This window comes from Notechis scutatus, chromosome Z, assembly GCF_049901735.1.
Source record: "Notechis scutatus isolate UNSWTSFEM ecotype Mainland chromosome Z, rNotScu1.2, whole genome shotgun sequence".
NCBI lineage: Eukaryota > Metazoa > Chordata > Lepidosauria > Squamata > Elapidae > Notechis > Notechis scutatus.
This window is the reverse complement of record NC_142025.1, coordinates 137,906,175-137,930,661: the sequence shown is the minus strand read 5'-3', so window position 1 is coordinate 137,930,661 and position 24,487 is coordinate 137,906,175. Positions and strand designations below refer to the sequence as shown.

Below are 24,487 nucleotides of genomic sequence, written 5' to 3'. Positions count from 1 at the left end.
TAAGGGTAACGTAGGAATGTAACCCTTATTTTAACGGCCTATCAGATATCTACAGCCAGTAGGTATCTCCATCTGGGTCCCTGTTTCAAACAGAGATGGGAACAAAATGTGAGGTGGTCGAGTCCAACTGCAGCCTTCCCACGGAAGTTACAGCATAACGAGAGAGGAGCAACAGTCCAAAAGAGTTGTGAGATGAGGTTGACATCTGGGGACAACACCCAACTGCTTGGGGGTTTCTTAGGCCCAGGAATGGGACACCTGCTGGTGGTATATAAGCTGGGATGGAGAAGATACTTTCAGATCTCTTGTCCAAGATTCAAAAAACATGGTACCAGTCCAGAGAAATATATAGAACTGGAGGCCAGACTGGGATTATGTACACAATTATGTACTAATAATCCTCAATTTACAAGCATTTATTTAGCAACCGTTTGAAGTTACCAGTTTTAAAAAAGAGTGGTCTTATGACAGGTCCTTGCACTTATGCCCACCGCGGCATCCTCACAGTCGTATGATCAAATTTGGGCACTTGGCAACCGGCATGTTTTTATAATGGTTGCACTGTCCACGGTCCCATGATCACCATTTGAAACCTTCTTACAGGCAAAATCAATAGGAAAAGCCGGGTTTTCTTAAGAACTGCATGATTCGCTTAACAAAACAAATCATAAAATTGGGCATGACTCACAATGACTGTTTTGCTTAGCAACAGCAATTCTGGTGCCAATTGTGATCATAAGTTCACATAACAAACAAAGGGGCGTGCATAAGTACACCATTGTGCCTACCGCCCCTGTCCTATTGTCCCCATTTATTCGCACCTATTTCCTGTAATCTTACTCATGTTTATGCTTCTATCTATTATCTTGTAAGCGATTGACAAATCAAATCAAATCAATAAATAAATCAAACAAGCTGATTACCTGCATGTTAACAGTAGAAAAAGCCCAAAATGATGTTTTTTCTCTTGAAATATTTTAAAGGGAAAATCCCGATTGCATGGAATTAAAATGAATTGTAGTTGTAGCATTTGCTATATATATAAAGGAATGCTTTATTTTTTGCTTCATTGCGATGTAAGAAATATAGAATTTTCATATCATCCTTTGTTCGTTCCTTCCTCAATGTCCTGCCCAGGACCAGAATGATTTAAGAATGATTTAAGAATGATTGCATTTTAAAATGCATTCATTGTCCTCTGGCAGTTTGAATTAGGGAAGTAGCAGCACCCAAATTCTGACCCAGCCATCTGAAATGGCACCATCAACAATCAAAACCATTAGCATCCCATTTTAAATGCAATTCATTCTTCTGGATTCTGAAATCCTATCACCTCATCTTGCAGAATATTTTAAATCCTACCACCTGTTTTGCTATCTAAATCTTGTAGAGTACAAAGTACCGCAACCGAAAATCCCAGCCCTTGTGGTATATAACGCACCCATAAATTTTGGTCTTGCCCCAGAAGAAGAAAGACTTGCCCCTCTGAGGTACCTGTGAAGAGCGTCCGCCGACGCTGGAGGCCTTGGAAGTTGTCCAACAAAGGAGTGATGATTCCTTGCATGTTCCCTAACATGGTGCTCAACCCTAAATTGAGCAACATAAAGAAGAACAGCATAGACCAGAAGGGGGCTGTTGGAAACAGGGTCATAGCTTCTGTGAAGGCGATGAAGGCCAGGCCTGTCCCTTCCACACCCTGAGGGAGAGAGAGAGAGAAATATGGACAATGGGAAATATAGCAGATGGAAAACTTTGTCATCCCCAATCTGGATCTCTTCCAGGTATGAGGATTTCAACTTTAAGACTTCCCCAGTCAGCAAGAAAAAAGACCCTTATGTATATGTAATTGTATTATTATTGTTAGCATTGTATAAAAATATATATTGACCCAGTCATTACACTGTCTAAAATATGCTGGTTGTTAAAAGGAAAAATACAAATAAAACATAAAAAAGACTTCCCCAGTCGCATTCCCCTGGTTACAAACCCAGAAGACACCAAATAGGGTGTCTGGGACAATTCTGAGAGTTGAAGTCCGCAGATCTTAAAATTGCTAAAGCTGAGAAACACTGTGCTAAACTGGAAGGTTATGTTTTGACTGGCAAGTCATAATACATGCAGGGCCATATCTGCTCAATAGCTTGACTTCTTTTTACCCTTAATCAGCTTTTTGCTTCTTAGGATTTCAGACCATGTGATGACACATCATTCTAATCCATAATTTTGCTATGTTGGTTTTGGTGAACTCAACCACTGGGATTTATACATTTATCATGTTAGCACAGGGGTCTTCAAACTTGACAACTGTTAAGACTTGTGGACTTCAACTCCCAGAATTCCTCCTCCAGTCATGTTAGCTCAGGAATTCTGGGAGTTGAAGTCCACAAGTCTTAACAGTTGTCAAGTTTGAAGACCCTTGGCTTAGCAGCATACTCTTGAATTATCTATAGCAGGGATCTCCAACCTTAACAACTTTAATACTTGGGGGCTTTGCTGGCTGAAGAATTCTGGGAGTTGAAGTCCACAAGTCTTAAAGTTGCTACAGTTGGAGACTCCTGATCTATAGTTAGCCAGATTTGTGAATCCATCCCTTGCCTACCTATTTACCTTATTCATTTCATCTTCTACACGACAGTCACCAAGTTTCCACTTCTGCAATTGCTTTGTATCATTCCATTGATCCTGATACCAATTGCTGTATTGAGCAGGTGAAAATTCAGACAGGTTTACAGGGAGCACAGCCGAGAGGGAACCATTCTTCACTAGCTCTGTAAAAAGACCTGCATTTCTGCCAAATAAATAAACATATAGTAGAAAGGTTAGAAAACACATGGACCCCAAACAGAACATAAAAACTCAAACTCAGTCACCTGGAAGACATTAGACAAAGGTTGGGTAACCAAGGCTTGGAGGCAACATTGGAATTTCAAGAATAAGTTGGGAGACAGCGCTGGAATTTGTTGCCCAATACATCTGGAAGGTTCTAGGTAGAGTTTAAACTGTTGCAAGCTAATTGGTGGCACAGTGATTAGGATGCAGTATTGCAGGATAACTCTGCCCACAGCCAGGAGTTTGATACTGACTGGCTCAAGGTTCACTCAGCCTTCCACCCTTCTTAAGTCAGTAAAATGAGGGCCTAGATAGTTGGAGGCAATATGCTGACATTTGTAAAGTGTACGGAAAGTGCTGCAAAGCACTGTGGAATGGTATATAAGTCTAAGTGCTATTGCTATTCTTACGATCATATGCCTACATACAATAAACAATTAATATATACTGGCCATTGACTCTAAAAAGGAATGTCCAATAAGGCAAGGGACCCAATTCCTGGGCTGCTGCCATTACCAGGCCACAGCCTGTTCGAAACTGGACTGCAGGAGAAATGGGCAAGTATGTGCGTGTGAAGCTCCACTTGTGTGAGCACAGGGCACTTGCGTTCATGAGTGAAGCTCCACTTGCATGAATGGAGCTTGGCACTCTTCACTTGTATCAGTGGAAGTTCAATTGCAAAAACCAGCTTATACCTTTTAAAATCATAGAACAACATTGGCCTATCCCAAATCCTTGAGAAGGATTTGATAGATGCATAAAAATGGCAAATGTGGTCTAAACATCTGGTTGACTGTGCAATAAGCCATAATAATACCCAGTTATTCCCAGGCATAACTGGGAATAATACCTAATAATATCCAGGCATCTCAAGCTGTGAGATGCCCTGCCTCTCTCATAAGTAATATGGAGGGGACAAAGTCAGTCAAGCCATTTTAACTGCAAGATAGGTAAGCAGCAATGGATACTATAAATCCAATATGCTTGAGAAGGAGGGATGGCTGAAAGATGCTGATAACAGACTTTTCTGGGAATAAATGAGATTTGTCCCACCTATACTTGGTACATGTGGAGCCAAACAGCACAGCCAACCTAGGACTTACCTTTTGCTATTACATCTCTCCTTCAGTACTTAAAAAGGGGTGTCATATCCCCACTCAACCCTTTCTTGCAGGACTTAGTATCTGATCATAGCACTTAGACTTATATACCACTTTACAGTGCTTTCATAGCCCTCTCTAAGTGGTTTAGAGAGTCAGCCTATGGCCCCCCAACAATCTGGGTCCTCATTTTACCGACCTCGGAAGGATGGAAGGCTGAGTCAGCCTTGAGCCAAACAGGATCGAACTCCTGGCAGTGAGCTAAGTTAACCTGCAATACTGCATTCTGACCACCAGGGCTCTTGATCACATTTTACTACCCTTTTACTAACACTTTTACTAACAGTTAGATGAACACTAACCTTGCAACACAATTGTGCGCCAACACATTGGCTCGGAAGCCCAGCACGGCAAACACCACCAGTGTGGCCAGCACCGAGGTAAGGAAATTGATGCCAGACACAAGCAACCCATCGATGTGGCAGTTGTTATGCTGAGGATTGTAGCTGGAGTAAGCAATGATGGTGCCGAAGCCCAAGCCCAGAGCAAAGAACACCTGGGTGGCTGCCTGACGCCAGACCTGCATATCTCCCCAAATGGACAGCTTGGGGAGTGGGGAAAGGTAAGACATTGTGAGGAAGGGACAAAAGGCACCATTTTATATTTCTGCATCTCTGGCCCTGCTAGATCTTTTCTCATTTGCTGACATGCGTAAAAAAAACCTCAAAGATGCTTTGGTTCCCTCATGATTGGACTATGCTGTCCATTCCACACAGGACTGCCCTTGAAGACTATCTGGAGGCTACAGATAGTCCAGAATGTGGCAGCATGGACCGTTTTGGACAGGCGCGTGTAATACCTCTGCTTCGCGAGCTGCACTGCAGGCCAGCAGGCCTCTGAATGCAACTCAAGGTGCTGGTTATCATCTATAAAATCGCATATAGCAATTTTTCTCAACGTTGGCACTTTGAAGATGTGGGGATTTCAACTCACAGAATTCCCCAGCCAGCTACGTTGCCTGGGGAATTCTGGGACTTGAAGTCTATACACCTTCAGGATGCCAAGATTGAGAAATACTGCTATATGGGATAAGAACTAGATTTTGAGGGATTGCCTATTTCTGCCCATTCCATACAGCCTGACAGAGCCAGCATACTCCAAGTCCCATCCATTAAACAATGTTATCTGATGGGACCCATCTCTGACATGAGAACTGCGCTATAGGATACCATCCCAACCTAGATTTGACCACTCCCTGCAGGATTGTTTAAATGAGACTTTAAAACCTGACTCAGGTCTTAGGTTAGGTTGGACCCCTTGAGGAATATTTTCTTATATAATTGATTTTAATTTTCTCTGGACTTCCTTTTGGATGACATAAGCTGTTTTTCTGTACAGCAAAAGGCACTGAAAAAAATGACTTACAAAGTCTTGGCTAAAGCGTTCCCATGATCACATCGTTAAAATTAGAGGGCTTTGCAACCAGTATGTATTTATAGCCGTTCCAAAAGTCATGTGATCGCCATTTCCAACTTTCACAGCTGACTTCTGACAAGCTATATCAATGGGGAAGCCGATCGACTTAAGGATTGCATGATTCCTTAACAATGCCAATGATTTGCTTAAAAGCTGGGGCAACAAAGGTTGTAAAATCGGAGGTGACTCACTTAATTTGCTAAGCAACAGAAATTCTGGTCCCAGTTATGATAACCTGAGGACTACCTATACTTCAAAACCAGGATGGTGCCCAGGGCCAGTGGCTCTTACCTTAGGGGTGAACATGATCTTGATTCCATCAGCTGCCCCTTCTAACAGCAAAGCACGTACAAGGAAGCACAAGAGAACCACGTAAGGGAACAGAGAGCTGAAATACAGAACCTGGGATGGAGAGAAGATATGGTGGAAATGAACTCAAAAATCAAGGCATGGTGAGAATCACGCTGTCAGACGTTATCGGTACATGAGGGTAAAATTTTGCTTTCATGTTTCTGCAGCTTCTTTCTCACAAATGTATTTACTGATTTATTTCTTAAACTTATACAGCTAGTCCATGACTTACGATCACAATTGAGCCCAAAATTTTTGTTGCTAAGTGAAACAGTGGTTAAGTGAGCTTGCCAAATTTATGACCTTTCTTGCCACAGCCGTTAAGTGAATTACTGCAGTTGTTAAATTGGTCAAACTGTTCTTAAATTGGTCAAACTTTTGTTAAGTGAATCTGGCTTCCCCATTGACTTGTCAGAAGGTCGTAAAAGGGGCTGCAACGGTCGTAAGTGTGAAAACTGGTCATAAGTCACTGTTATCGGAGCCCTTGTAACTTTGAATGGTTACTAAACAAACTGTTGTTAAGTCAAGGACTATCGGTATAGCTGCCCATCTCATATACAGTGGCTCTGCGCAGTGTACATTAAAAATCACACTTAAACCCCCCAGTTCCCCACATTTAGTCTATAATCTAAATTACTTGGTTTCCCTTCTTAGGTCTCTTCTTCCCCTTCCTCCCCGAAATCCAAGTAAATGCAAATTTCCTCAGCCGTAAGATCAGCTAGTGAAGATGAAAGTATGGTCCACCGTATCTAGAGGCTGCTAGGTTGAGGAAGAGAAGACAACTATATGCAAGGTAATGGTTGGGATGTCAATTACAGGTAGTCCTCAACTTATGACCCATCATTTAGAACAGGGTCTTCAAACTTGACAGCTTTAAGACTTGTGGACTTCAACTCCCAGAATTCCTGAGCTAAAATGACTGGAGGAGGAATTCTGGGAGTTGAAGTCCATAAGTCTTAAAGCTGTCAAGTTTGAAGACCCCTGATTTAGAGACTGTTTGAAGTTACAACAGACCTCCCTAGGGCTACATAGCCTGGATTTGACGTTCTGGTGCCCCATCTCCCTCCCCCAACCCCCCAAATCAAGTGATCATATAATGCAGGGGTCCCCAACCTTGGCCACTTTAAGACTTGTGGACTTCAACTCCCAGAATTCTTCAGCCAGCTAGGCTGGATGAGGAATTCTGGGAGTTGAAGTCCAAAAGGCTTAAAGTAGCCAAGTTTGGAGCCCTTTGATATAATGGATGCCCAGCAAGCAGTCCACATTTGCAACAGTTTTCAGTGTCCTGAAGTCATATCACCATGATTTACTATTGTTTTTACTAGAAACCAGCATTTACTTCCAGTTTGCAGCAAAACAAAAAGAAACAACCCGCCCATTGCGAGCAATGGATTCACTTAACGACCATGCATCGACTCAATGAACCCTTAACTGCCGCATATCAGATCATACAGTGGTATTCCTGCTTAATGACTGGCATGGCTTATGGCCATAATTCCGGGCTCAGTCGCAGTCGTAAATCGAGGACTACCTGTATGAAGTCTCTGAGAGAACGCTGTTGTGTAAAGACAGAAGATTGGGCACAACCCACCTTGCCTGACGATTTAATCCCTCTGATCATGGCGAGACAAACCAGCATCCAAGCAGCAAAGAGGCAGCCAGTAAGGGCTGGGTCAAGACCCCCGCTCTCCTCTATGGAGTTGGTAATGTGCAAGGCCTTTCGGTTCCAAAAATAGATAGTGGGAGAACTGTCCATGCATTCAGATTCTGTGACTGAAAAGAGAGAGGGAGGGAGGGAGGGAGAAAGAGGGAGAAAAGAAAGACAGACTGTCTGTTAGGGTTAGGGACAAATGACCAGCTTTTCCTTTTCCAATTATGTTGTAATAAAGAAAACAGGATGTTTATTTTGGAATGTTGTGGACAAACATGCTTGTTCAGTACTGTACATCTAAATATATTGGTTTCCAGAATGCTTCTCATCCAAATGGATGTTTCTTTTTTTCATTTCATGTCAGTTCCATGTTATTTTAGAACTGTGAGGGTTATAAAACTGACTATACAGCAAATATCAGCAGAGGGCTTTTTTCTTTCTTTCACTAACTCTAGCCAACCAAATATATAAATGCAGAAGTATTTTCAGAAAAGGCAATGAGGTTATTTCCATTTTGAGGCTTGTATCCTTCAGTCTTCAGTTCCTGCACTAACTATTGCACTTGAAATTTATTGTAATTTGATGCATTCAAATGTATTTTCCCAGAATGCAGACATAGAGTGCCTTTTTGCATGCAGAAAGTCTCTATTTCAAATTATAATCTATTTCTTGACACTTAAGTAGGGTTGGGAAAATCTGCAAAGACTAATACCATTTGGGTGTAAGACACTGGATGCCACTGGATAACTGGATGACCCCAATTGCCTATTTGGCCTAAGGTAGCTTCCAATGTGTCTCAAGTTCTTGCTAATTTTTTCCTCAACAATTCAAGTGCTGTGTTGGCTTTCCAGGGTGAACAGATAAAATATGTCAAGTCTTTTCACAAAGATAATCAACTATAATTAAAAAATCCTCTCTTCCAATGTCTGCTCTCAATATCCCTTCTTTTCAGAATAAAGAACAATTTATCATTAAAATGCCTCAGCTTCTGTTCTGAGCTACAAGTGCCTGTAAGCGTAAAAGTTTCTACTTTTACGTATTTCAAAAGAAATATTTTATCATAAAGAAAGACAGAGAAAATGTAAGGAATACTGTAAAGTTCAACAGTCCAGTTACCTTTCCAGCAGCGGCTAGCTAGGTAACACCCAATTAAAGAAAATTCCTCCCATTTCCAAAGTACCCAAAACAGACAATTTATTTTATTTATTTAGCATATGGTGATTGTACATTGGAAGCCAGGAGTCTATAATGTTATTACAGAATAATAGTTCGGCTGCCTTAAGATGATAAGGCTTAACAATGATAAACAATAACAACAAGAAAAGAAAAAGCCAGGGGATCTTTTTAAATAGGACTTGCTTATGACTAAACACTGTCAAAAGAGCTCAGTCCATGGAAAAGACTACTGAATATAGCAATGTTTACTGTATATATCTAAACGACAAAATCTGCATGACCACTAGATGGCAGCAATTGCTTTTGTACCATTTTCATTTTCTTTAGTACTGTGAGTTTTTCAATATTGGCAAGTGTGGACTTCATTTCCCAGAATTCCCTAGCATGCATATTGGTGGGAATATTTTGGGAGCTGAAATACTTTCATTTTTAATGTTGCCATGGTTGAGAAGTATTGTTGTAACGGTTGCCTAGATTTTTGCAAGTATGGCAGTCCTAGTGGGGAATCACTGTTAATTTATTTAGACAATTTGTAAAGGACATATAGTATAGAAACTATTCTTATTTAACTATTGCTGTATGGAGGTGACTTTTCATGGCATTGGGGGGAGAAACTTTTTAAGAGATCAAATTTAATTCCTGGTAACCTGTTAAGAACTAAAAAGATTGATATGTTCCAGCTTAGCCTACTTGTTTATTTACAATCTTCCATTTCTATATTCAGTTACAATGGCACTGAAAAATATGACTTGATAGTTTTGTACAATTACAACTTTTGCAGCACCCTGATGACCATGCGATCAAAATTCAGATGTTCAGCAACTAGTGAGTATTTATAACCATTGCTGTGTCAACTTTCACGACCTTCCGATAAGCAAGAGCAAAGGTGAAGCCAGATTCACTTAACAATTGGCTCTATATGCTTATCTTATACCAGACCAGATAACAGATAACCAGAGTTAGAAGGGACCTTGTAGGTTATCTAGCCCAACCCCCTGCCCAAGCAGGAAACCCTACACCGTTTCTGACAGATGGCAGTCCAGTCTCTTCTTGAAAGTTTCATCAAGTGAGTCTCTCCCTTTTCGTCCACTCTAACAGCAACTCTCAGTGGTTCAAAAGTGTTTTGCTCAGGCCTATCTAGAAATAAAAAATGATATGCTTATCCTTTGAGTTAAAGCATATGTCCAACATTTTTGGCTCCACACGTTGAATAAAGAGAAATTTTCTTGGGATGCACGTAAAGCACAGTATGTAAAGTTACTGTATATAAATCACATAATAATGGTAAAAGTTTACAATGTTGTGGGAGCACATTACTAGCTGTCCAGGGCCACATGTGACCAATAGATAGAAGCTGAAAGTTAATTAGGAGGGAAAGAGCTGGTTAAACCATTGTTCCACCCCATATTTTAAGCTTTGGGAACGGTGTGGAGGAATCCTTGTTAAAAGCAGATAATTCTGTGATACAGAGATGCCACAAACACGGGAAAGGCCACAAATGGCTGTTGTTTCCTGTGTTCCCACTTACCTATAGCTGTTTCATTTTCTGTTCCAGGGCAATCACTCCACGGAAGGGGAAACTGGAAAGAATTACCCAAGTAGAAAAGACTCCATGCCATAATGACATTATAATATAGGGCAACAAAAGAACACACCTAAAAAAAAGCAAAATGAATTAGCATTCCACATTGTCCCTGGACATAGATACAGCTGCTTTGATGAAGAGGGACAAACTACAGATTATGTCAAAAATGTATGAAAAGGAATGTGTTTAGAACATGCTAATCTTCTTCTGAAATATTCCTATTTTCCAAAGTGGAGTTATGCATTTTTTTCCCAGACTGATGGATTAGTCATTCTAAACTTCTCCAGGTTGAGGATTACAGGAAGCAGGCCAAAACAAAACTAAATTAGGTTTGATTTTATCTATGATTTCATTAATTCAAATTAAATATTTTTAATAAGGTAGTTCTCCAGCCATGTGTTCTTTTCCTTCTGTCACATCACAAGCAATCACAATCTGAAAACATTTGAAGATGCAGTGGTTGCTAAACAAACCTACTGTTTGCTATGGGTTGCTTTTGCTAAAAACTGGAAATAAATGTCAGATTTCAGCCAAAAAAACCTTTGCAAATTTTGATCATGGGACATTGCAAATGGCTGCAAATGCAGGCTTACTGCTGAGCACTCAAAATGTGTTCAATTGACCACAAAGAGCCTTCCTTGCTATTGGAACTTCAGAAGTAGGTTAGGTAGCCACTATAATTTTGAACTGTTGCAAAGCAACCGGTTGTAAGTCAAAAATTACTTGTACTCTCTCTTTTAGACCATAGGAGTATGCTTGTAGGTAGTAGAGCGTAAACATTTCCACCCAATAGATAAGACAACCTTTATCGTCACTTTTTTCTAAGAACACACTGGGCTACGTGAAAAAAATGAAATTCTGATGCCCACTCTCAAAAGCATACACACACACAGAGTACACATACATGCACATACACATACACAATCACAGACCATTTAGAACAGAGTTCCTCAATGTTTCCAGCTTTGCAAACTGGCGGAGGGTGGGAAGAGAATAGTTTGCACAAGCGGCCAACAAGCGTGCGTGCAGCTATATTTGTGTGCATGCGCAGTTCACGCAGATGGAGCACACACACATTCGCTCACTCACTGCTCATGCCAAGTGAAGATGAGCACGCGTGCTGGCCATTTCCATGGCCCAGTTGCAAACCCCTCACAGACCATTAGTGGGCTACAGCCCACCACCTGGGGACCCTTGATTTAGAATACATAATGGGAAAAAAAGTCCTGAGATTAACAAGGTTGATGCTATATGGTATAAAGCTATTATAGAATCTAGTTGTTCTGCTTTGGATGGTGCAAAGCTTCGTCCCAGAAGCTAACAAAGAAATAGCTAATATAGGGAATAATAGGGAAGATATATAGGCTGTAAGCTGCCAGGAGTTGCCTGGTGGCAAGATAAGCAAATAAAATCAATAAATAAATAAAATAAAAAAAATCCTTTTGATTACTAGAAAGATTAACCAATTAATATTTTTCACACCGGTTGGTTTATTCCGAAGGACTTTTTTTCTTCTTTTTTCCAAGACATATAAATAAGTGTCAGACTTAGAAGAATGGTGATATGGCACTCACCACACAGCTTGCAAAGCCGATGCCTATTAGCCGAGGGCTGATGTGTTTCCAGACGCCAATGCTGCCCTGCCGGATAATCTGCCCAGCGGCCAGTTCCAGGAAGAAGAGAGGGATTCCAATCATAAAGAGCAGCAGCAGGTATAAAAGCAGAAAAGAACCTGTCCAGCAACAGGAAACATTTTACAGATTCCAGTCATTCTGGCAATTATTCCACAAACTACAGTCAATCAGGCTAATCTAAGAGAAAAAATGATGCACCAGTAAACTAGTAGAGCTTTTTTGTTTTTTGTTTATATATCCCTTTAGGTCAGTTTTTGACTTCTGCTTGAACAAGTCCATGCAGTATTTTTGGCAAGATTTTAGAAGTGATTTACCATTGGTTTCTTCCTAGGGCTGACAGTGAGTGAATGGCCCAAGTCACCCATCTATCTGGTTTTATGCCTAAGGTTGGACTAGAATTCAGAATCTCCTGGTTTGTAGTTTAGTGCCTTAATCACTACACCAACCTGGCTGTAAGCAGGGTAAGCCAACCCCAAATACTGCCCTTGCTTGCTAAAGAATGGATCTTCTTCTTTAAATACGCCTTCTGCCCTTCATTTCTCTTAAGAGATGAACATAGTTTATGGATCACATTCTGAATATCTCTTGCATTTATGCCTCTGTTCTCTTTCTGTGCTACTTCCCCCCCCCCCACCCCCGAAGCACCTGGCAAGATTATTTAATCAGACATTTATACCCATATATAAAGCATGGGTCCCCAACCCTGGGCCACTATCGGGCCACAGCCTGTTCAGAACCAGGTTGTGCAAGTGGCCCTTGCATGCAAAGCTCCATTTGTGTGAGTAGTGGGCTGTGTACACATGCGCCTACCACTCACACAGAACAGCCTCTCCCCCTCGCCAGGTCACCAAGCTGGAAAGGTTGGGGACCGCTGCCTTAAAATGTTGAACCATTTTAAATCTGATGAAATGGATCACATGTATGATTTGTTGTTACAGTTCAAAGAAGATTGTTTAAAAATACCGTTCCCAAATGTTTTAGAAAGGGAGATAATTTTCTTCATTGGCAAAAGCATCAAGTTCACACAACGCTGTTTAGAAACTGAGCGTGTGGTGATCTTGTAAGTTTGTCCTGGGTAACTAGATAACTAAAATTGTGAAAATCCAGGCTGTCCAATACTCACACCAAAAAGAGTATCCAAATGATAGAAATGTATTCTGTAACAAATGCACCACTTCAGTTGTCTGCCTGTTTTTGGCCAAACTGCTAAAGTGGTCTATTTGCTATTTCTCAAATTTGTATTTTAATTCAGAAAATCATTCTTTTTAGGGGACTGAATATCTAAGTTTTAGATATTACATACGGATAGAATAGTAAAAGGATGAATATACAGAAATTAGAATAGTGCTTTATAAGCTGCTACTTCAGTTATTTCTGAGAAGTCATAATTTCTTAGAAATAAGGAGGAGAATCTTGCAGTAGAATCCAAGTCCAAAATTTGGCAGAACTGCCCAAGTCAACTCACCTCCACCATTTTGATGGCACAGGTAGGGGAAACGCCAGACGTTGCCGAGTCCAACAGAAAAGCCAACCTGGGCGAGGATATACTGAGCCTTTGACCCCCAGGCAGGGCGGGCATCTGGTTTCTCAGACAAAAGATCTTGACGGGATTCACCCTCAGAGTCTCCAGCTACTTCTAGGTCTGCTTTGGATTTCTCCATCAAGGGAGAGAGAGTATGCAACCCAAACACACCAATGTGATTTAGAACTTATGTTCCTGTCAAATTCACACCCCTAAATAGAAGTCTCTGCTTGATTAAATGTACACAGCAGATTTCCCTCTTCCCTGATCTAGAACTCTTTTCAAGTGTAGTACTATAAAAAGCTTAACTACACTCTTCTAAGTGTATGGAATCTTTGCACGTTGACAATATATCCCTTATTTACTAGGAAATGTATGCTAGCACGTCAGGTATTTAGTATATGAAAACAGCTTTTTGCCCTCACTCTTTCATGAAACTACAGAGACTAGCATGTCCTAAGTATATCTAAAAAAATAAAAAATAAATAAAAAATAAAACCTCTCTCTCTCTCTGTGTGTGTGTGTGTGTGTGTGTGTGTGTTATGTGTGTGTATTAGCACAATACAAGAAGTCTTTGATTATATGTTTAGCATGTATTTCAATTAACTTATCTGTCTTCAGCCAGATAACCTATCAAATGTATTTTGGGTCACTGTGTGCACTGTTCATTAGCAGAACTTTAAATGAGGGGAAAAACTTTATTTGACTTAATGAACTGCACACGTAATATGATTTAGTTATATACACATGCTGGAGGATGTTCTTCAAGAAGAAATCTAGAAAAAGAACAGTGACAAAAAGGTTGCATGAATGGACAATCCACCCAAAACGATTTATTGAAATGTCAGGATTAATTCAGAAGGCACAATCCTGGCTCTAAAACACTAGTTTGGAAAAACAGAAACATTCCTCAAATTCAAAGAATTGCCAGATGTATTCTTTTGTATTAGTGTTTTTCAACCTTGGCAACTTTTAAGATGCATGGACTTCACCTCCCAGAATTCCAAGCCAGCTGGGGAATTCTGGGAGCTGAAGTCCACACAGGTTAAAGTTCACAAATTTGAGAAACACTGGTTTATATCTATATCTATCATTATCTAATCTATATCTCTATCTAATGTCTCTCTCTGTGTATGTATGTGTATGTGTTTGTATTTGTGTGTTCCTTTTTCTTGCCTGGACAAACTAAAGGTGCCACCAAACCAGGAACTGAAATTTAATTCAAAATGTAGGTTCAACCAGGTCAGAAGTTTAAGGATAATTTCCACAGCTCAGTTTGAATGTAGCTTGCAGGATGAAGAATGAAAATTGGGCCTCCATCTTCTCAGTAAATTACTACAGCAAACATAAAACCAACCTGGTTACTGGCCACAAAGGGATCCAAAAGTAAAACTTTCTGTTCCAAGGGAAAAGTACCACTGATATAGTTCTGGAGAAAGGACTAAAAGGCACCAAATAATTGCCTCAGCAACTACATCTGAAGAGGAATGCCTTTAAAAATTCAGCCTGGCGTCATTGGGGATAAGAATGTTCTGTGAAGAACTTATCAGTTTGTTTTGACAATATCAATCTGATCTCCCTTCCCTTCTTTTTGTGAGTCTAGACTTTTGGCTGATAACCTTGAGGATAGGGTCCATGCCCAATTTTAATTGAAATATCAAAGTAAATTCTGCGGAGCAATGCATTTCTGAATTCTGATGTGAGTTGTAGGGGAGGGAGGGAGAGGGGAAGAGGAGGGGGGAGGAGGAGGGGAGGAGGAGGAGGAGGAGGAGGAGGAGGAGGAGGAGGAGGGAGGAGGAGGAGGAGGAGGAGGAGGAGGAGGAGGAGGAGGAGGAGGAGGAGGAGAAGGAGAAGGAGAAGGAGAAGGAGAAGGAGAAGGAGAAGGAGAAGGAGAAGGAGAAGGAGAAGGAGAAAGGAGAAGGAGAAGAAGAAGAAGAAGAAGAAGAAGAAGAAGAAGAAGAAGAAGAAGAAGAAGAAGAAGAAGAAGAAGAAGAAGAAGAAGAAGAAGAAGAAGAAGAAGAAGAAGAAGAAGAAGAAGAAGAAGAAGAAGAAGAAGAAGAAGAAGAAGAAGAAGAAGAAGAAGAAGAAGAAAAGTAGCGGATAACTTTTGCCTGAATATGAAGGGAAAGTAACAGAAGGGGAGACAAATCTGGAACAGTTTTTGGTCTTATGTTCAGAAACTTAATAAGTATTCATTGCCACCAAGTGAAAAAATATTTATTTAGAGCCAAACATTCCCCAGAACAACATGCTTTTCAACCCTCTTTTTTGGACACGTCTCCATTTTGATCAGGGAGATTCAAACTGCCTCAAAGTGTTCATTCTTCTTGTCCTAATGGTGGTTACTAGAATTATTCAAATTGACATAAGCACATATAATTTAGATGCTTTACAAAATGTCCTGGTAAATTTGAAACTTTCTTTTTTTCTCTCCCTAAACAAACAAAATGGCTGTTTGTGGCTGGGAAAGAAAAGCTAGCTCTCATGAAATAGTCAGGGATGGAAAAAGAAAATATGAGCAAATTCTCCATTTGTTGGCGGAGGGGGAGCAGATTTATCTTGAGGAAAAAAAACTAGATTTACCAGGTTGAACAAAGATATTCATTAAACATTTTCTGCAGATTGATAACTGTCAGAAACACTTCAGTTATTTCTTTTAGTTATAAGAACTAAAAACATTAACAAAAATAAATTATACAACTCTATTTCCCCTTAAGTCTTTTATAATATAAAGGAGAATGCCAAAAAAAAAAAAAAAGGCAGTAGCTATGTAAATCTCATTAAGGGAAATCACACTCACCAATGTCATCATTCCAAGTAATGAACTCAGGGAAGTTAGGACTCTGGCACTTCATTCAGGTTCAAGAGATCATTTATTGAGTACATCATATAGGCATTTAGAAAGGTGAATCTAGCTCTAAATTAATCCCACCCTTAGGGATAGTTAAAAGAATAAGATCTCCCCACCCTCCTTTGTCTCTCAGGTCACATGGGCCAATCAGTCCAGATGTACGTTTCCACTCAATTTGGACAACTGTCCGTGAAAACGACCTTGTTCACATGCCGGCGGGGAGGTGTTATGGCTAGCCGGTTGAGGCACCACATTCCTGAGTTCCCCCTCGTGCTCTCCCTCCCCTCCCCCTTGGATGGCAATCAAGAAACGAAGCAGAAGTAAGCATGGGTTCAGCTGAAGTCATTTTGGAGGTTGACAACCAATCTGACAATGAGATTTGCATAGTTACTTCTCACTCCTTTCTTGTTCTCCTTTATAATCCTAGCCAAAACTTTCCCCACTTCTTTTTCACTTCTGCATATTCTAAGTTAAATTCTTAAAACATGCCCACCTATTCTGAAATATCACCGACCACCTCCAGCTCAGTTCCTGGGAACTCCCTTTTATTTATTTTTATTTATTTGATTTGTCAATCGCTTACAAGATAATAGGTATAAGTATATACATAGTTATGAATACATGAAATGGGTACATGTAAGAAAAATAAAAGAAACAATAGGACAGGGACGGTAGGCACGTTGGTGCGCTTATGCAGGCACCCTACAGACCTCTTAGGAAAGGGGTGAGGTCAATAGTAGACAGTCTAAGGTTAAAGGTTTTGGGGTTTGGGGAAGAAACCACAGAGTCAGGTAGAGTATTCCTAATCCTTAAATTTTTCTGCTGAAAATGAGACTTCCATTATCACCGATATCGCCATCATTGTGCAATTACAGTAACATTTAAAACAATTTGAATATAAAATCAACCTCATCTTATTCTCTTACGTACCACAATTTAGTAGAAACTGTTGTGTTTATGGGCGCACCAGAGCCATAGGTTCCTGAACAAACATACATTGATGTAATGACCCAAGTGATGCCTTTTATAGTTTGGTTTCACATCTGAATGGAGCACTGAAACAGTTTGGTTGCTGTGAGTAAAGATCCTGAGCTAACATACAGATTCATGTGGATCTTTTGACATTACTGATCATGGAGTATCAGTGGAATGGCTCTGTGAATGGGTAGCTAGAGCTGGAATTTTCAAGTTATAATGGTAGTGGAAAGTTACTGCTTCCTCACAATGGTTGGTCTGTGAGATCATTAGTTCTAATTTGCTCCTCTCCAATAGCCCACAAGGGATGGTCATCAAGATACTTGAAGTGTGACATCATCCGCATGCAGATGGTAATCAACTTCCTCCACATACTTTCCCCTCAAACAGGAAGAGCTATCCAGGTGCCTGACAATTGCCTGAAGTAAATGAGGGCTAATAAAATGAAACTGAATCTCAGTACAGACTGTCTCTGTTTTAAGAACAAGTTCCATCCCTAAATCTTTTTTGAATTTGTACGTTAAGTAGTATTTATGAATGGACTGTTACTAAAAATGATGGACAGTGTTCTCCTTCCTTGAACTGACAAGCTGTATATTAAAAATGGACAGCTTCAACAGTTCATGAAAACACCGCAAAGCTTCAATGGTTTATCATCTTTAGGAAGGAGAACACTATTCACCGTTTTTAGTAATAGGCAGTCCATTTGTAAGTACCAAGTTTATTTATCCTGTGTTTATTACTTTCTAAATAATTGCTTTAAATAAATAATTACTGTGTTTATTACTTTGTAAATAATTCAAGGCAGTGACATAATACTACTTCCTCCCCCTAATTTGTCTGTAAATTGGACGTTCTTAATTGGGTACTTACTCGTGAAACATACGGGTGCTCTGGATAGATATTCTTCAGTTTGAGAATAAGGAAGGTATCCTGATCTGAATGAAGTGTCATTCCTGCTAAAGCAAAGGTCTCCAAGCTTGGCAACTTTAAGATCTGTGGACTTCCAGAATTCCTCAGCCAGCCATGCACAAGTCTTAAAGTTGCCAAGTTTGGAGGTCCCTGTGCTAAAGGATCATTCACCTAACCTGGGCCTAATAATCTCACAGCTAGCTTGTTGTCACATAGATTACAGGAATGTTCTTTTTAGGACAGAGAAATTCCAACTGGTACAGCCTGCAACTATTCCATTGGTAAATGGGATATTCAGATAGGACCACACAATTCCAATAATGAAAGCACTTTCTGGAGCCCAAGTGATGGTGCTTCCATTAGCCTTCAAGGTTATTTAATTTAGCATTGAACCATGGTGATGCAGGCTACTTCTGCTAACTGCTGATTGCCAGCAGTTTGGCAGTTCAAGTCCTGAGGCTGATCTAACCTTCATGGAACAAGGGAAACCAAGGTCAGATATGAAAGGCAGCAATGGGTGCCAGCCACCAAGGGAGAGGGAATTCAAACCAAGGGGCAGCCCTGGAAAAAGATTATAAGTGCCAGTTGTCCTCTGCAAATACTCCATGGCTTTGTTTGCTAATCTTAATCTCCCGCAAATTGGGAGAGACTTTTGTATCTTTAGCTCTGCAAATTACACACAAATGACGGTTCTTCAAGGCTCTTACATCAAATTATGAAGCAAGATCAGTGTGTTTGTGGGTGCTCAATTACAAAAGAGATTTCACATGATATGGCAGTTGGTTCCCTAAGCAAAAATGTCCAGGGTACATTTAATTGCCTCTTTGATAGATAAGGCCAGGGAGAGACAATACTTCAATGCTGAACCAAAGACTTAAATGTATAATATTTTGCAGATAACTCAAGGCTCTAACCTGTCTTCAGAACTTTATCAGAATAGAGAAAACATATGGATTGAGAAGACATCTGGAATGAGAAGAAACTGTAGACAAATGTCAGGTGGTGTATTAGTCCAAGTCCCCTCATCTGTATTTTATGTTTAATAAAAGCAGGCTAACCTATGTACAGGCACAAATGTATTTCTAATTAACTTCTATATTTGATTCCTGATATTTCTATCAAAAATGACAAGAATTGAATGTGGGAACTTTTGTGTGCAACATACATGCTCTGTAATCTTGTATTTTGCAATGCCCCAATTTCAGGCTTATTTCTGAGTGTTTCTACTTCAAACAAGCACTGTTAAAAGGACTGTGGAAATAATTACCTTTGCCTAAAATAGTCCCTAGCAGTTAGAACAAACAATCCTAGGTTTGCTTAATTGATCATTTGATTTTGTTTTGCTTATGATAAAAGGTGGCAAGGATAATCCTGTTCCAATTAAATCCCATTTATTCAGAAGGACAGAGGGTCTGTGAACTTACCTATGAATTAGGCTTTTCATGTGATCATACAAGAATTTGCTTCAGGCAGTGTGTCCACCTTCCTCCATCTTTGCAGCTTCTGGATTTTTTGGGTTCACAAACTAAATCTCTGTGGTGCAGTGGTCTCTGAAATATGGTAACAGCCTTAAATTAATAATGTTCATTCAGAAATTCATGTATTTGTATAGTTGCCATTAAAACTCCTAAAACCTTACAAGATACAAATTTATATAGCAACACGCCCTCCAATTTCAATGAAACAACCATTTTAAAGTGATACAAGCTGACCATGATTTGTATAAGTATGTTTGATCTGATGCTAATAAAACAAAATATAGCTATAAGGGATTATTAGGTGGCATGCTAACAATATGGGATGAATACAGAAAAAAAATACAGATTTATCACTACAAATACACCTTACCACCTCCAAAAGACTGTATTCTTCCTGGTGAATTTAACTTATTTAATTTCAACTTAACACCATCATTGAGCCCGAAGTTTCCATTGCTAAACAAGACAGTTGTTAGGTTTTGCCCCATTTTATGACCTTTCTTGCCACAGTTATTAAGTTAGTAACATGACTGTTAAATGAATCTGGCCTCCCTATTGGCTTTACTTATCAGAAGATCACAAAAGGTGTTCTCATGACTCCAGGATATTGCAACCATCATAAATAGTTGGCAGTTGTCAAGCTACCAAGTTTTGATGACGTGATCACAGATGTTTCAATAGCTGTGTGAAAGATAGTCGCAAGTCACTTTTTTCAATGCCGTTGTTAACTCTGAATGGTCACTAAACAAATGGTTGTAAGTCGAAGACCACCTGTACATCACTGCATAAACAACCATCTGAAGCAATTGAGTGAGATAACTAATTGTATATTAGTGGATTCGGTGGTCCTTGTATTTTTAGTGGTGCGAAGTTTCCAGCATAAGCAGAAAAACTAGCATGTAGGAAATAACTCGGTGGATGTGTTATTCCCCATAGAATACATATATAATGAAATTAGATTAATAAAAAGGTATGGTATGGTATTCAAATCATTTACAATTTTCTATTTCATCATTGGGCTTCCGGTTTGAGCTTCTTCGGCAACAGACCGAAATCTGCGATCGTGAGCAGTTTCAATCTGTGCTCGCTGCTGGAGCACCCCGAGCCGGCTGGTTTCGGGGCTAAGCCACCCCGTAGAGGTGTGAAGAGGGGGGAGACTGCCAGCAGGGTCGAGGAGAGTCGCATCTCTCCTCCCCAGCTGGCCATTACTCCCTTTCCCGAAGGCGGTTGCGGCGGTGGTCAGAAATGGCCACCTCAAAAAAGAACTCGACCGGAAAAGAATGTGCAGGAGGAAGACCGGGTCGAACTGAAAAAGCAACAATATAAGGTACCCTGGAATTTGAATTATAAAGAACAACATTGTTCCCAAAGAAGACTTTGAAGCGGCGAATGAGAGAGGGAAGGGAAACGATTTGGGTTTTTTTCTTTTCTTCCCTATATTGACAACTAAGAGATTTAAGCAAGAAACCGGCAAAAATCCACTTTGACATTAACAGGTATTTAAGCTGAAAATAAAATGTCAAAGGGATAATAAAAGTTTTCTGGATTCTCAAAAACTTTTAAAAGAAGGAAAAAAAACAAAAGGGTAGGATCTGGAAAAATGGAGGAGACCACCTGGAAGTGAAAGGAATTAACAGTGAAACTTTAAGAAGATTCCTAAAAGATACATTTTAACTGAAACTTTGTAACAAGAGAATCCCAGGAAGAGAAAGTGGAAAAAAGAAGCAAGAAGAAACAGCTTTGGATTATTTGGATTACTTGGTGATATTTGGATTTTTGGCTATCGGATCTAAAGGACTAAAATTAATCGGGTGGTTGTTTAAAAGTTTTTAAAATGGTATCTCTCTTGGAAGAATTGAGAATGGAACTTAAAAAACAGAAAGAAGATGCACAAGAAGGAAGAGGTTCTCTACCAAGCTACAAATTTGATGTGGGTTAAGGAATGGATAACACTAAGAAATGCTAGATTGTTGACATTAGAAGGACATGATTTGTTGTTGGGGTGGCATGCTTTTTTATGGTACAAAGGAACTAAAACACAGGGGTATTTTAGAAGACATTATATACGGGAGTCTCTGTGGTTAAACTGGGAGAAGGTTAAAAGACAATGTTATTTGAAAATTCCAGTCTGGTTATCGACTATTGAAGCATTTTCGTATCCTATAATATACAAAAAGGAACAAACAGTTAGATATGGTGAAATACTGAATGAAAAGGGTGAACTTATATCTATGCAAAAACTAGAGGAACAAGGTATGAAGATGAATTGGTTTTCATATGCGCAAATACATTCAAGGTATGATAAAGATTCTAAAACAGAAGGTTTCTATGATAAATTGACTGATTTAGATAAGATTTTGACAGGTACTGATGAAAAGGTGATTTAAAAATTGTATGGATATTTATTAGAAATTAAACTAGAAGAAGAACAAGTTAAAGAAACTATGATTGCTTGGGGGAACAATTTTGGATATGGGATTGATTTAGAGAAATGGCAAAAATTGTGGTCTCAAAATTATAAAATGACAATGTCAACAGCATATAAAGAAAATTTGTATAAGATGTTTTACAGATGGCATTTCCCCCCGACAAGAGTAGCAAGAATGTTCAAGAATAAATCTGAAAAATGTTGGAAACCTGGCTTATTTTACCATATGTGGTGGACTTGTGCGGATGCCAAAAAATACTGGACTAAAATCCACATGTGGTTGGAGAAAATGACGAAAAAACATATAGACTTGAAACCAGAGATATTTTTATTGGGAATTTTACCTGAAATATATAGTAAAGACTTGAAATACCTGATTGTAAATGTATTAACAGCGGCTAGGATTGTATTTGCTAAAAACTGGAAAAATGAGAAGATACCATCACAGGAGGAAATCATTAAGAAAATATTGGAATGTGCTGAAATGAGTAGATTGACATTTGAAATTAGAGAACAAGAGGATAAACAATTTTATAAAATTTGGGATCTTTTCTATCAATGGTTAGATAATAAAGTACAGTAATGAAATATGTAGATTTCTAGAAAATAACAAATATATAAAGATGTATTTCTTTTTTATTATAACTACAAAATGATTTTAGGATAGATTTGGGATGATAATATGAACTGTTATACAATAAATTAAATAAATTATGGTTATCTTGTAAAATATGAATGAATAAAAGTATAGTCAAATGATTGATTAATAATGATACCTTAATAAAGGTATTTAGTTTTTGATTGACAATATGAGATTATATGTAATATAATTGTAATTGAAGACTACGAAATGGAAGCACAAAACAATTTGTAAACCAACCGGCACACTGTATGTACACCTATGGAAGGCAGCTTGATGTTTTTATGTTTTGTTTGTTTTTAAAAACCAATAAAAATTTTATAAAAAAAAAAAAGAAGGAAGAGGTTCTTTTGGCTTCGTATTTCAATTTTTAGAAATGGAGATCCTGAACTATGAGAAACAACAAGAAATGCCTGTAGAACAAGAAGGTCGGGACAAAGAAGAAGCCATCTTCAATGACTAAGTATTTCTATGTGGGGAAAAGAAAGGAAAGGGGGGAAAGAGTGAAAAATTTAAGATTTGAAAAAACAACCCCAAAAAAGAATAGTTTGAAAAGTAATTACAACATTAGGAAGAAGCAGAAGAGAGGATTACAGAAGAGAGAATCAGAATTAGAGAGAGAAGGGGTCAAAAAGGGAAGGGAGAAGAAGAGGGGGAAGAGGGAAAGGAATAGAAATTATAAAGGACAGAAACAGGACATAGAGAAACAGGGAAAACGTACAAGGATTAACAGTATAAGCCTATTTAGAAGACACAGAGATAATGGGTGAAAACTTAATTAAAAGGGGGATTCTGCAAGGGTACATAAGATAGTATTGTTATATTAGAAATAGAAATGAACTTTGAAAATATGAAACAAGTGTGATTAAAATAATAGATAAAATACTCATTGTAATGTAATGGAATGTTTAATAAATAAATGAAATAAAGAGAATGAGAGAATGAAATTAGGAAAGGAGGGGAACATTTTAATTATTATAAATGTGTTATAAAAATTTAAGTGAAGAGGAATATGAAATATAAAAAAATTATGGAAATATTATAAGTGTTCCTAGAAGTATGATACCCTTAACAAATGTTAAAGATGTCAAAGATTATAACTAACATTAATGATAAAGCTGAATTGGAATAGAATAAGTATTTTATTTATTATTGTTATATATATATTTTCTCTTTAAGAACTTAGTGCGTATTTTAAGAATGTACCAAGCGGAATTCGACTGGAAGTTATGTGTTATATTGAATGTTATAATTGTAAAGGCATAAATTGAAGTTTAAATAAGAATTGAATTTAATTAAAAATTAAAAGATACAAAGGTGTCATACTCCAGTTAGTAACTACAGGGGAAAATTTTGTTTAATGAGAAAAGAAAATATGAAATTGAAACAGGACAGACAAAAGTATAAATATAATGACTAGAAAGATATTGAAACTTAGAAAAAGATATATATATAATTGAATTTAGAAAGGAATGAGATAATTAAAAACAAGGTTGAGAAAACTAAGGGAAGGGAAAAATTATTGAGAAAATGTTAAAATAATAATAAGATATGGAATAGAACACAAAGATGAATATGAAATTGAATTTGTGTCTGTATGGAGAAGTGATAACCCGGGACAATGCTATTCTCCAAAAAAGAAATTTTACTTGTATTATGTTTTGTGAAAACCGAAATAAAATTTTTATATATATATTTTTAAACAAACTTTATTGATTATAAAACTAAAATATCAAACAAACACATACACAACACAGAAGAATAAAAAAAAAGAAACAGGAAAAAAGAAAATGATTAAAAACTAACAATTCTACTATCGACAGTCTATGGTTCCTTGTTTGTTATCAATATTGGTGATAAATTTACAAATACATCTTAT

At 38.5% G+C, this 24,487-nt stretch overlaps 1 protein-coding gene across 2 annotated transcripts in view; it reads right to left on the bottom strand.

The window, feature by feature from the left end:
- Window positions 1-24,487, bottom strand: part of LOC113430032 (sodium-dependent neutral amino acid transporter B(0)AT2-like) — a 39,640-nt gene that overhangs the window by 5,389 nt on the left and 9,764 nt on the right. For both annotated transcript variants that reach the window (XM_087946780.1, XM_087946781.1), the window contains 9 exons: window positions 19,487-19,612; window positions 13,268-14,100; window positions 11,743-11,900; window positions 10,112-10,238; window positions 7,348-7,529; window positions 5,697-5,807; window positions 4,292-4,533; window positions 2,608-2,788; window positions 1,495-1,696 (listed from right to left, as the gene is read on the bottom strand). In XM_087946780.1, coding sequence (XP_087802906.1) covers window positions 1,495-1,696; window positions 2,608-2,788; window positions 4,292-4,533; window positions 5,697-5,807; window positions 7,348-7,529; window positions 10,112-10,238; window positions 11,743-11,900; window positions 13,268-13,463 — 1,399 coding nt within the window. In that variant the 5' untranslated portion in view covers window positions 13,464-14,100; window positions 19,487-19,612. The remainder of the gene's footprint in view (window positions 1-1,494; window positions 1,697-2,607; window positions 2,789-4,291; window positions 4,534-5,696; window positions 5,808-7,347; window positions 7,530-10,111; window positions 10,239-11,742; window positions 11,901-13,267; window positions 14,101-19,486; window positions 19,613-24,487) is intronic.